The 13567-nt window shown below is 42.8% G+C and overlaps 1 protein-coding gene across 1 annotated transcript in view; it reads left to right on the forward strand.

Annotated features, from left to right (window-relative positions):
* The window catches only part of MYO18B (myosin XVIIIB), a 352648-nt gene that overhangs the window by 139101 nt on the left and 199980 nt on the right, over positions 1 to 13567 (forward strand). Inside the window, exons 14-16 of the mRNA XM_044685471.1 lie at positions 4985 to 5050; positions 11821 to 11949; positions 13063 to 13226. Coding sequence (XP_044541406.1) covers positions 4985 to 5050; positions 11821 to 11949; positions 13063 to 13226 — 359 coding nt within the window. The remainder of the gene's footprint in view (positions 1 to 4984; positions 5051 to 11820; positions 11950 to 13062; positions 13227 to 13567) is intronic.

A 13567-nucleotide genomic window follows, 5' to 3' on the forward strand; every position in this document is an offset into this window, starting at 1 on the left:
ATATTATATTATATTATATTATATTATATTATATTATATTATATTATATATTATATATAATACATATTATATATAATAATAGTTTTATATATATAATATATAACTCAATGATATAAATATTTTTTCATATATTTAAAGGCTCCGTGTCACTGAACCATGGAATTTGAGCTGGAAAGGTCTTCAGACCCAAGGCCCTCTGGTCCCACCCTCTCCCTTTATAGATAAGAAAATCACAGCTCTGAGGGGGAGGAGAGGGAGTGGGGAAAGCAAGTGACTTCCCAAAGGTCATGCAGATAGTGAGAAGCAGAAGCAGGATTAGAACCTGAATCTCCTGACTCCAGGTTCTGTCCTGATCCACCATACCACTGACTTTTCTTATTATTATAAAGATTAAATAACTAATATTTATAATAGCACTTTATACATGTGGAGGTACTAGGCAGATGCCAGCTAGTATCGTTATTACTTTCTTGCATTAATGCATTGTGGAAAGAGAGCTGGCCTTGGAATCAGAAAGACCTGAGTTCAAATCCCATTTCAGACACTTACCAGTTTTGTGACGCTGGCCAAGTCAATTCACCTCTGTTTTGCTCAGTTTCCTTGCCTATAAAATGAAAATAATAATAGCGCCGACCTCCCAGGGCTATTGTGAGGATCAGATGAGACAAACATTGCCACTGATATAAGGAACGATTACTAGTAGACTTCACATTAACTCTTAGGCCACGGCTTAATTATCTTGGTTTTCTGGATTTTTACCTCATAGCAGTTTGGAAATAGCAAATAAGAAGAGTCTCTGGGAGGGAATAGTGAGAAGGAGACACCAGAAAAGCAGGAGATATGAGAACAGTTGGCCTCCTGACACTACCTTGGAATCGAGAAGACCTGAGTTCAAATCCTAGACTGGATGCTAACTTCTTCTGTGGCCTCTAACAAGTCACTTAATTCCTCTTGGCCTCAGTTTCCTAATGATTGAATTCAACAAAAAAGGAAAGCATGGTATATTCATTTAGAAAGATTTCCCAAGGATCATAGAAATAGAGGTTGTTTTTTTAATAGCCCTTGCATTCCTTTCATCTTAGAATCAATACTGTGTATTGGTTCCAAAGCAGAAGAGCAGTAAGGGCCAGGCAATGGGGGTCAAGTGACTTGTCCAGGGTCACACAGCTAGGAAGTGTCTGAGGTCAGATTTGAACCCAGGACTTCCCAACTCTGGGCCTGACTTTCAGTCCACTGAGAAACCTAGCTGCCCTCAGAAATAGAATGTTAAAGGACCCTACGACTCATTCATTCAAACCTCATTATATTACATATAAAGAAACTAAGGTACACAGGGTTTAATTACTTAAGTGGTAGAGTCTTGGACGGAAGTCAGGGTGCCTGGTTTGGATCTTGACTTGGTCACTCACTACTTGTGTGACTCTGGGCCAGGCTGCTTGGCCTCAGTTTCCTCTTCTGTAGAATAAAAGGATTAGACTACTGATCTCTTCCAGTTCTAAGTGTTTGATCTGATAATTTCCCTAAAGCTACAAAGCTAGTAAGGAAGAGACTGGACCCAAGCCCAGGGTTTCTGGCCCCAAGTTCATCATATTTTCTTGGAAAAGAATTATTCAAATACATTTCATTTATCTGGAAAATTTGGTTTTGTGAGGCACCACAATTGTGCTGATGCTGTAGAATGTTTTTATCAAATGGAGGAAGAGGGAGGAAGGAAGGAGGTCTATGTAGCCAAGCACTTTGGGACTGATCAGACTGCTGGAAGAGCTTTCTATCAAATTTCTGCTCTAGGACATTTCTGTTACCTCAAAGATGGAGAGGGTCAGCTCGGTGGCTCAGTGGATAGAGCACTGGGAAGATCTGAATTTAAATCTTGCCTTAGATACTTACTAGCTATGTGCCTCTGGACAAATCACTAAATCCTGTTTGCTTCAGTTTCCTCCTCTGTTAAAATGAGCAAGAGAAGGAAATGGCAAACTAATACCTTTGCCAAGCAAAGTTTGCCATTTCCTTCTCTTGCTCATTTTAACAGAGGAGGAAACTGAAGAGTTGGAAACAACTGAAATAACAGCAGCAGCAACAACAACAAAGGGTGGTGAAATCCCCTCTCAGGATTTGATGATGCAGGGACGCCCCAGGACACAGAAGAAGACATTCATTTCCTTTCAGGGCTCCTAAAAATATACAGAACGATTTCCTTGAGTTCTTCATCTATCAGCCCTTCTTATTGTCACTTGGTTGCTCCTCCCCTCATCCCCTTCCTTTCATCTAAGAAACAAATCTTGGATATTTTGATTTTATTGGCTCTCTCCATCCTGAGCCTGGAGCTCCCCTGGACCATCGTAAACTAAATTGCAATAATCAGAAGCAGCCCATTCTGGCTGAAATGAGACGTGCTTCCACCAAGGTCAATGAAGGAGGGTTTCTCTCTGATTGCGTTCTGGGACCAGCCTTGAAAGAAGCATTTTTCTTGGTGTCTCAGGAAGTTTTTAGCTACATCTGTCTGTGACAGAGGGGGAATAGGACTAAATCTACTGAATCACACCAGCCTCATAATACCTTTCCTTTCTGCAGTGTCGCAGTTTCTGCTGGGAATAATCAGCTTCCTAATGTTCCATGAATGTAAGCCCTGTGTGGGGATGGATGGGCGGTGCCTGGCCACTGGTGGTCAGCTTTGAGCATCACTAAGGCCCGCGATGACCCCTAGGGGGAGCTAGTTCTCTACCTCAATGCAGTGCCTTCCCTTTGCCGAAGAACCAGGAAAAGGACAAATCCAGTCATTGGGTGTTATTGTAGACTTTGGAAGATGGCGCTGCCTCTCAAGACTGGTCCTTCCCTTGGAATCACCAAACCTCAGGGACCAGCTAGGGCTCCAGGAGCCCCAACAAGGGCTCATTCAGAGTCTGCTTGAGAATTCCCAATGGACTGGAGCTCGCTGCCATCCAAGGTGACCCCACTGCCCACTTTGGGACAGATCTGCTGGCCTCCAAGCTTGTTTGCATAACCCACTTCTTCTTTCAGTCTGTGCACCAGCCGACCTGTCCATCCCACTTGCTGCTTCCTGTTTGCAACATTCCATCTACCACTTCTCTGCCTTAGTGATGGGTTCCTTCGTCTTCCTCCTCACTTCTGCCATTTTGAAGCCTCAGTTTCTTTAAATAGTTCACACATGTGCCACCTCTTACAGAAAGCCTTTTCAGATTCCTCTAGCTGTTCTCTCCCTCTTTAAATAATATTCAATTCATCTGTTTAAATATCGTCATTCCCCAGTGGAATGTAAGCTCCCTGAGGGCAGGGACTGTTGTTCATTTTGGTTTTCTCACATCTAGCTTTTATACAGTGCTTTAAGGTTCGTGAAGCACTTTACAGATAATGTTTGACTGGATCATTATGACTATCCTGGGAGGTAGGTGCTATTATTGTCATGATAATATTATTATTGTCCCCATTTTATAGATGAAGAAACTAAGTTGCCTTGCCCAGAGTCGTCTTGTTTAGGGGCAACTAGGTGCCATAGTGGATGGAGCTCCCTTGGACCATTTTGAAGTCCAAAAGACCTGAGTTCAAAGTGGCTTCAAATACTGACTAGCTGTGTGATCTTAGGCAAGTCATTTCACCCTGTTTGCCTCCATTTCCTCATCTGTAAAATGATCTGGAGAAGGGAATGGCAAACCACTCTAGTATCCTTGCCAAGAAAATTCCAAAATGGAGCCACAAAGAGCCAGTCATAATTGAAATGTCTGAACAAGAGCAACTTATTGGTTTCAGATCCATGCTGCCACCTACCTACCCAATTTATCTCACCTCATGCCTTCCTTAGGTACTTAATACATGCTCTTTGGAGTACTTGAATAAGCTCACATTTGCCTCAGTAACCCACAGAATGATTTATCTAGGCTCTTTATCTTCTCCAGTCTCTAGCACAGTGCTCTGTATACAGCAGGCAAATAGTAAGCATTTACTGTGCTATCTTTTCATCTCTAGCCAAATTAGCTCTGTGACCACATGTTCTGTGAAAGCCCTTTGGAATCCAATCTCTCCCCTCCATTCCTTTGCATTGGCTGTGCCCCAGGCATGGAATGGTTTTTTTCCCCCACCTTGCTTCCACCTCTAAGAAGCCCTAGCTCTCCTCAAATCTCAGCTCAAGTGCTAACTCCTTCTACCACAGTTAAGTACCTACTATGTGCCAGGCTCTGTGCTAAGCGCCGGGATCCAAAGAGAGACAAAAAACAGTCTCTGCCTTCAAGGAGCTTACAGTCTAATGGGGGAAGATGATATATAAATAGCTAATGCAAACATGAGAGAGACAGAATAAAATAGGGGTGATCTCAGAGGGAAGGTACTCGCATCTTGAAGAAGTAGAACTTCAGGGGTCAGCTGGGTGGTTCAGTGGACTGAACCCAAGCCCAGAGTTGAGAGGTCCTAGGTTTAAATCTGGTCTCAGATACTTCCTACCTGTATGACCCTGGACAAGTCACTTAACCCCCATTGTCTAGTCCAGTGATTCCCAAAGTGGGCGCCACTGCCCCCTGGTGGGTGCTGCAGCAATCCAGTGGGGTGGTGATGGCCACAGGGGCATTTAGCTTTCCTATTAATTGCTATTAAAATAAAAAAAATTAATTTCCAGGGGGCCGAGTAATATTTTTTTCTGGAAAGGGGGCGGGAGGCCAAAAAAGTTTGGGAACTGCTGATCTAGTCCTTATGGCTCTTCTGCCATGGATCCAACACTTAGTAGTGATTCTAAGACAGAAGGTAAGGAATTAAAAAAAAAGAAATGGGACTTCAGCTGAGACTTGTGGGAAGTATTATTACTATATTTACTTACCTGAAAATATGTCATACCCTCTCACTAGAATATAAACTCCCTGAAGGCATTAATTTTTTCCTTTTGTCTTCTCATCCCCAGTTCCTGGAAGAGGCTCTGGCACACAGTAGGTGTCTGTTGATTGACTGATCAACTAATCTCTTCCCTTTTCTGTCTCCCCAGCTTGTTGAGGAACTCCTGCAAGAACTGGACCTGGAGAAAGCAGCTGTATTAATCGGCAATACCCAAGTGAGCTATTCCATCTCTCTGGCTTATTTCATCTAGGGCTTCCGGATTAATGTAATTTGGATGTCTGTAGGACTGATAGAAATGGAGAACAGACCAAATTCGCTTGTCTCTATTATTTCCTGAATTTAGTAGCAATTACTGCCTGAGTGATTTTGTGATAAACCAACTGCCATTAGAGAGAGAAGCAGAGAAAAAGGCTCCTCAAAGAATTTTTGTGTCCTTAAGGATGGGGTTTGAAGGATATTCTGTGCAGCCAGGGCGTGTGTGTGTGTGTGTGTGTGTGTGTGTGTGTGTGTGTGTGTGTGTCTGGGGTTTGGGGGTTGAAGGCAACAAATAAGGAATAGGAGGGCCCCAAGTCCTCACTGGCTCTCTGGGCAGTACTGAGGCCATATCACATCAGACACTGTTGGCAAAGGAGGGAATATGACACCTTCCCAGGTGACTCATAGGATGGACAGCTCCCTAGATGGGTCACAGAGCAGCAGGACTGAAGACTGGACACTAGCACACATTTGAGATAGCGGCACCAAGGAGGGCTCATCTGCTTTCCCTTTTTGACCCAGAAAAGTTCCCAAAGGTGATAAGGATGAGGAAACAGTGAAAGAATACTTACTCTTAGTGAGGTCCTCTGGAGATGGGGCTCTGAGTTCCATTCCAGTCTCTGATATTCTGTGTGACTTTGGACAAGACTTCTCTGGGCCTCAGTTTCCTCTTTTTTCAGATGGGGGTTTGGACTAGATGGCTTCTGAAGTCCTTTCTAGCTCTAGACTTGGGATCCTATCTCTTGTCTTCTCTGGGCCTCAGTTTCCTCATGTGTAAAATGGAGGTTAGGACTAGATGTCCTCTGAAGTCCTTTCTAGCTTTAGACTTGGGATCCTATCTCTTGTCTTCTCTGGGCCTCAGTTTCCTCATCTGTAAAATGAGAGGATTGGACTAGATGTCTCTGAAATCCCTGTCATCTCCAGAGCTAGGAGTCCATGATTCATGGCTGGGATGGTTGAGCTTTCTGGGGTACCCCAGGAGTCTAGGGCAGTGATTGTCTACGAGGAATGGGATGGCAGACTTTAGACCAGAATGGTCCTTCCTTACCTTCTCTCTGGCTGTTGAAATCTATTATCTAAAGGAACTTTAGTACTAAAACATAAGAAAATGAACAAAAACTGCTGCCCCATTTGGGCTGAGATGAGCATTATCTAAGAAACTGTAATTTTTGGAAATAGCTCTTTTCAGTAGTTTAGGAATATAAGGCAAAAATAGTGGAAAGCAATAAACTGTGTAGGTAAGCAGGAAAACCAACCATTAGCAGAAACTTCCAGCAGAGCATCCCAAGGAACTCCCTTCATCTCCAGATGACCTGTGCACTGCCAGGGGGAGCAGCTTGGAGGCATGGTCATGTTAGGGGTGGAGGGAAGGCAAGAGACCTTTAGTTAAGGGATATGCAGTTTTTCTTGAGGTTTCACCTAGGAAGACCAGCCAAGAGTCGAGAAAGAGAGGTTTTTTTTTTTTTTAATAGGAGAGAAAACAAGAATTCTAGCATTAGGGAGAACCCAGAGAAGGTACCTTCGCTCATCAGTATCTGAGTTTTTTCAGTTGTGTCCAAGTTTTTTTGACTTGGGATTTTCTTGGCAAAGACACTAGAGTGATTTGCCATCTCCTTTTCCAGCTCATCGTACAAATGAGGAAACAAGGCAAACAGGGTTAAGTGACTTGCCCAGGGACACCCCGCTAGAAAGTGTCTGAGGCCAGATTTGAGCCCAGGTTCTCAATCCACTGAGCCACCTAGCTACATTCATCAGTAAAACCAAGTAAAAATGTACATATGCACGCATCTATTCTCTCGCAAGCCATATTAATTTCTTTACATTCACAAAGAGAAAAGGAAACTGTCAGATACAGAAGGGAACATACTTCCTAGATGGGTGACCTTGGTCAAGTCACTTTACCCTCTTTGTATTAGTTTCTCCATCTGTCAAGGAAATGGCAAACCACTCTAATATCTTTGACAAAAGGACCCCAACAAAACCCAAATGGGGTCTCAAAGAATCAGATATGACCAAATGATGGGACAATAGCAGATACAAAGATACTAAGTGACAAATATATCCCCATATGAATTATGAAAAAAGACTATGCCATCTCCAAGCCAGGCATTAAGCCGTGCATTGAGGTATGCCATCTGAGGGAGAAAGCCTACAGTCTAGTCTTGATGACTAGAAACCTTCTGAGTTTCAGTATCTTTGTCAGTAAATGAGGCTAAGCATTCAGCTCCATCCTAACTTCCCAATAAATGTTCATACAAACAAACAATGACATGGGAGATTTAGGAGCATAAAATCAGATTTAGTGTAGGAAGAGAACTCAGAGGTCAGTTAGCCATCGAACCAATCAGAAAACTGAAGCCTGTCGAGATTAAGCCATCTACCCAAGATGGCAGTAAGTAAGTGGCACACCAGTGTGGTTATCCCATTTTATAGACGAGAAAATTGAAGTAGTCAGAGGAGAAGTAAATTGCCAAGGGTCACAGGATCTGAGCATCCGAGGCAGTATTTGAACTCAGGTCTATCCTTACTCTAGGTCTAGTGCTTTGTCTACTTCGGCACCTACCTGCCTTTATATGTGGTAATTATGATTTTCGTTGTTATTGTTATCCCTTCCTTTTTTGATGAGGACATTTCTCCTTTCCTCAATCTTACAGTAATGTCCTTACGTTCCCTGATAATTGGTGATGGCACTTTTCATGAACTTTCACATTTGATCTGTAAAAATTAAAATTAATATACAATAATTTCAATATATCATATTTTATAATATTTATTAATAATCACTAGAAGTAAAGGAATAAATGTCACAAAATAAAACCACGTGCCAAGTCAATCTACCTGTTCAAAAGTCCTGTGTTCACAGCTGTCCTCATTCCAAGAGAAGAGCCCTAGCCCTGGAAATCCACCAAATTTATCCCCTGTCTACGTCAGTGCATAATGACAGGAAGTCAGTGGGCTCCTGGGTAATGTAGTTTTAAAAGTACAAAATTTCCAATAACACAGATCCTTATTCAAAACTTGTGAGGGAAGCACTACAGACAACATTATCCCCATTTTACAGAGGACAAGAAAGGTTAAATGACTTGTGGAGGATCACATAGGTAGTGAGCATCAGAGCTAGATTTCAAACCCAGAAGCTCTCCTGACTGGAACCCAGTGCTCTTTTCCCCCATGTACTCCACACTGCTTCCTTCTGTTATGTGTAGCATCAATGGACAAGCATCTATTAAGTAATTCCATATGCTTATGTGCATTTCTTAAGATTTTAATTTTTTTGATATTTAAGTTTAATCAATCAATTAATTAATTAAGAATATTTTTCTATGATTACATGAACCATATTCTCTCTCTCACCTCCTCCCACCTCCCTTCCATAGCCAATGAGCAATTACACTGGGTTTTACATGTGTCCATAAGATTTTTAAAATCAAATTTTGTTTTCAAAAGTTTTCATCATTTAAAGGGTTAACCTCCCTCTGGGGCACATAGAACTTCAGGACCTGGAGTCAGGAAGACTCCTCTTTCTGAGTTCAAATCTGGCCTCAGACACTTACTGGCCCTGTGACCCTGGACAAGTCACTTAATTCTATTGGTCTCCGTTTTCTCATCTATAAAATGAGCTGATGAAGAAAATGGCCAGCCACTCCAGTATCTTTGCCAAGAAAACCTCAAATGGGACCACAAAGAGTGAGACACACTGAAACACCTTCCTTTGTATGGGAATGTCTCTAATGTAGAAGACCTCATTATCGACCAGTGTTAAATTATTGGAATGTTACTATTATCTCCAAATTCTTTGGGAGGGAATGAAATCTGGATAGTGTTGGCCTTTGGGAATGAATGAATGAATAAATGAAGTACTCATTAAGTCTATGTGCCAGGGACTGTGCAAATCAATGATCCATCAATTAGCATTTATTAAGCTCCTACAAATGTGTCAACCGTTGGGGATACAAGAGGAAAAATGAAGCAGTCCCTGTTCTCAGGGAGCTTACATTTACTTGGTGAGACAATTTGTTTATATTTCTATATACATATATGTGTGCAGGCACACGTACATATGTGGGTGTGTGTATACATCCACAGATGTACAAGACAAATCAAATGTAAGGTGAGCCTAGAAAGGGGAGTTCCTGGTAGCCAGGACTACAGATATAAAATCGAGACAGCCTCTGCCCTCAATGAACTTCCATTCTAATATGACCCAGCACACGTGGTGGCAAGAAAGGGATGGTTTGGTTTGGGAGATCTCAGGAGTAATGAGAGAAGACCTCGGGCAACGGATTATGGCATCTCTCCAAAAGCTAGGTGGTTCAGGGGATAGAGCCTCGGGTCAGGAAGACTCATCCTCCTGAGTTCAAATCTGGCCCCAGACACTTACTAGCTGTGTGACCCTAGACAAGTGACTTGATCCTGCTTTCCTCAGTTTCCTTATCTGTAAAATCTTTTTAAAAAATCACTCTAGTATCTTTGCCAAGCAAACTCCAAATGGAGTCAGAAGGGATGGAAAATGATTGGACAACCACCAAAAACAATGGTTGTATTGATTGGATCCGACGTTGTCTGGGGTGGGGAATGCCCGAGGTGCCCTGGTCAGAAAGTGTCTGTGAAGCCTGAGTGGGTGGGAGATGGGAGCCCCCCAGCATCCTTTGAGAGAAGGATGGAATAGCTGTGTAGGAGCTGAGACTTCAGGACCAGTGAACAGCTCCTGATTTTCCTTGTCATCCCTAATAACTATGGTCTTATCCTGGCCCAACCGCCACCATGAAACAGTTGCAGAACCCACGTTTTTGCTTGTGGCCTGTGAGATGGCACAAGAGGAAGATGACAGATTGCAAAACATGACTCAGTGGGGTGGAATGACTTATTTCTATTCTGTGCATAGTAGCTCCCAATTATCTTTTTAATGAAACCTCCATACTTAATCAATAGTGTTTTGGCAGCGCCGGCCACCTTTTGTAATCTACGGACTTGGTTCTCTCATCATTTTGGCCATTGATTTTTATAGTGGCTTTTGGGATTCACTAGCTTGTGAAATTAATACAGTCGTTATTGAAGTAATCAAGGAGGCCACAAGTCAATCATATCTTTACTTCAATGAGGCTAATTGTCTTGGCAGAGATGCCGGAAACGACCAAAGATGGGCTTTTGCAACGTGATCCGGAGACTCTCATTTCATTTCTTTTCCATCTCGCACAAGGGATGCCTCCATGCCTGGAAGTAGATGGTGGATGAACAGAGGATTGATGGGCTGGAGACTCTGAATCATGTAGCGACAAATCAACGAGAGAAGCCCCCCAGAGTTAGGCTTGGCTGGGCACAGTGAAGGACACAACCATTCATGGGGCTTGAGAGCAGATGCAGAAGGTTGCCTTCCCTAACAGGACTGGACTCCTGCCAAAGAGAAGCAGAAAAAAAATGCCCAACTTGGAGCTCCCACCCTGACGCATCTTGCTTACTAGCTAGGTGACCTTGAACATGCTGTTTCCCCTCTAAGGGCCTCAGTTTCCTATTTTGAAAAATGAGGTTAGATAGATGACGTCAGAGGACCATTCTACCCCTGAACCTCCTCCTTTCTTTTCTACTGATTGAAATATGATTTCAACCTTCAAGCCCCAGCTCAAATACCTCTGTTGTTTACTATTCCCAACTCCTCCAATTTACAGCCATCTCTCCTCACTCCCTCCTGCATCTTCTGACTGTCCCTACTACTTGTTGGGTCTTTGCCTTTTATCTTCTGCCATCTTTTCTAGTGTAGGAAACACTTCCAAGATAGACTGGAAGCTCTTGGAGGGCAGAGGCTGTCTCTGACATTTCTTTGTTTCCCCAGAGATGACTACAACTTTGTGCTTGAAGAGAAAACACCTAGCAAACCTTATTTGGGTTCGTGTCATAAAGTGAACAAAAAAAGAAGAGCACCGGCAGCTAGGAATACAGATATAAAATCAAGACATTCTCTTGCCCTCAAGCGACTTCCATTCTAACACGAGATGAGAGCACGTGTAGTGGGGTAGTGGCAAGAAAGGGCTGTTTTGGTTTGGACGGTCAATGAGGGGAGCCCTCTGACACTTACTGGTGGCCAACCTCTAGCCAGTCACTTCTTCCTTCTCTCTTTAGTTTCCTTTCCTGTCAAATGAAGAGGTTGGACTCTAGGGACTCTCTAGATCCTTCCTGTTCCAGTTCTGTAACCTACAATCTCATTTGATAACCCTGTATTATTCCCATTTTACAGATAGGAAAGCCAGGGTTCAGAGACATGGATGGATTTGTCCAAGGTCACACAGTCGGTTAAATGTGAGATTTGGGATTAAAAGGAGCAGAGTTTTTGAGCTGGGTGGCAACTCAGAGACCAACTACTCTAGGCTCCTCATTTCATCAAACTGATGCCCAGAGAATCATCTAGGACACAGAGGGAGTAAATAGTGGAGCTAAGATTTTTTAGAATCCTTACCTTCTGTCCGTATCAGTTCTAAGACAGAAGAATAGCAAGAACTAGGCAACTGGGCTTGAGTGACTCGCCCAGGGTCACACAATTGGTAAGTACGTGACCCAAGTCTTGCCTGTGCTCTCTATCCATTATACCATGCTGATTGGCTGGGTTTAGACCTGGATCCCAGGTGCTATGATCACAGGGGAGGAATACAATCCTCCGGTCTACTGGGGTCCTTGAACATCGCCACCACCCACAACGATCTAGAGATCATTCATGATGAGTTCTCATTCTTTCAGGTTTTCCTGAAATCAGGAATCATTTCCAGGCTGGAAAAGCAGCGGGAGAAGCTGGCCTCTCGGAATGTAATTCTCTTCCAAGCTGCCTGCAAGGGATTCTTGTCCCGCCAGCAGTTCAAGAAATTGAAGGTAAGGCATTTAAGAATGTCTCCTGTCTGTACTGGCCGGGTTAGCTCAGTGAGCATCCCACCCGGGCTTTTGTCTTTGATGGTATGTGGGAAGCTGGGATTGGCTATTAAAAAGTGATTGGTGCTAAATTAAGATTCATTATATTTCTTATGGATTTTTGACCTGAACTGGGGAGAGAGGGTGTTAAGACCTCCCTACATTGCTTCCCCATGAGCGTAAAATGACATTTATCTTGAGAGTCAACCTCTCCACTCCATTGTCTTTAAGTAAGAATCTGTCTAATTCTGAAGAATAGATAGATAATTTAACATTTAATAATGTTATAAATAAATAAATTTAACATTTAATAATGTTATAAATCAGTGGTTCCCAAACTTTTTTGGCCTACCATCCCCTTTCCAGAAAAAAATATTACTTAGCCCCCTGGAAATTAAATTTTTAAAAATTTTAATTGCAATTAATAGGAAAGATAAATGCATCTGTGGCCATCACCGCTCCCCTGGATCTCTGCAGCACCCACCAGGGGGCGGTGGCGCCCACTTTGGGAATCACTGTTATAAATAGATAAATTTAACATTTAATAATGTTATAAATAAATAAATTTAACAATTTAACAAATATGAAGGATCTATTATGTGTAAGGTTTTTTCTAGGTATTGGGCATATAAAGACAAAATCCAGTCCCTGTCCTCAAGGAGCTTACATTCTACCAGAGAAGAAGGTTCCCAGGATACTGTCCCAATGTCTCCTAAGACTTCTATTATCAATGTTTCATTAGACTTTAAGTCCAAGAAAGGTTCCCAGAAGACTTGCTGAGGGCAGGATTCTTACTTTTGTCTCTGTATTCCCCAGCCCCTAGCATAATGCCTGGCACACAGTAGGGGTTTAATAAATTCCTGTGGAGTTAAAATTGATTACCTCCAGTTGATTGTGACTCTGCCCTAGTAAAGTTTAAAGCTCTTCCTTTTGCCTGATTTGAAATTCTCTGCTACTTCTTTCTCTCTTGAGGTGAGGACTGCCATCTCTGCTCCAAGGTGGGAATCAATCATTTATTTTGGTTGAAAAAAAAATCCTGGCTCTCAGTTATTTCTCTCTTTTGTTTTCCCTCCTAAGATCCGGCAGCTGGCTGTTCAGTGTATCCAGAGAAATCTAGCAGTGTTCCAGGTGGTGAAGGACTGGCCCTGGTGGCAGCTGCTCTGTTATATCCGGCCATTATTGAGTGTCACCATTGGGGAGGACCAGCTCCGGGCAAAGGAGGTATGCTTGCTACGGGGCAAGCCCAGAGAATGCCCTCCCAGCTTGGCTTAATATCTCACATGAGCAAGATATTTTCGGTACTTACCAAGTAGCAACGAGGGTGGGTCAATGGAGCTTTGTCCCAGTGCAGAAAATTTTTAGGGCATAGAAAATACGATTCTGGGTCTTACTTCTTTCACTTCCTTCTCCTTCTTCTAGTAGCAGCAGTAACAGCAGCAGCAGTGTTATTGTAGGGTGCCCTTCCTTTCTTAGTGATCACACACCTCATCTTTCTTCCCCATCTCTCACTCATGTAGTAGGTAGCCTGTTATCAGGGGAGAAATTCTCCAGTGTCATTCAGGCATCCAGGCATTCAAGAACT

Source organism: Gracilinanus agilis, chromosome 1 (genome assembly GCF_016433145.1).
Source record: "Gracilinanus agilis isolate LMUSP501 chromosome 1, AgileGrace, whole genome shotgun sequence".
In the NCBI taxonomy this organism is placed as follows: domain Eukaryota; kingdom Metazoa; phylum Chordata; class Mammalia; order Didelphimorphia; family Didelphidae; genus Gracilinanus; species Gracilinanus agilis.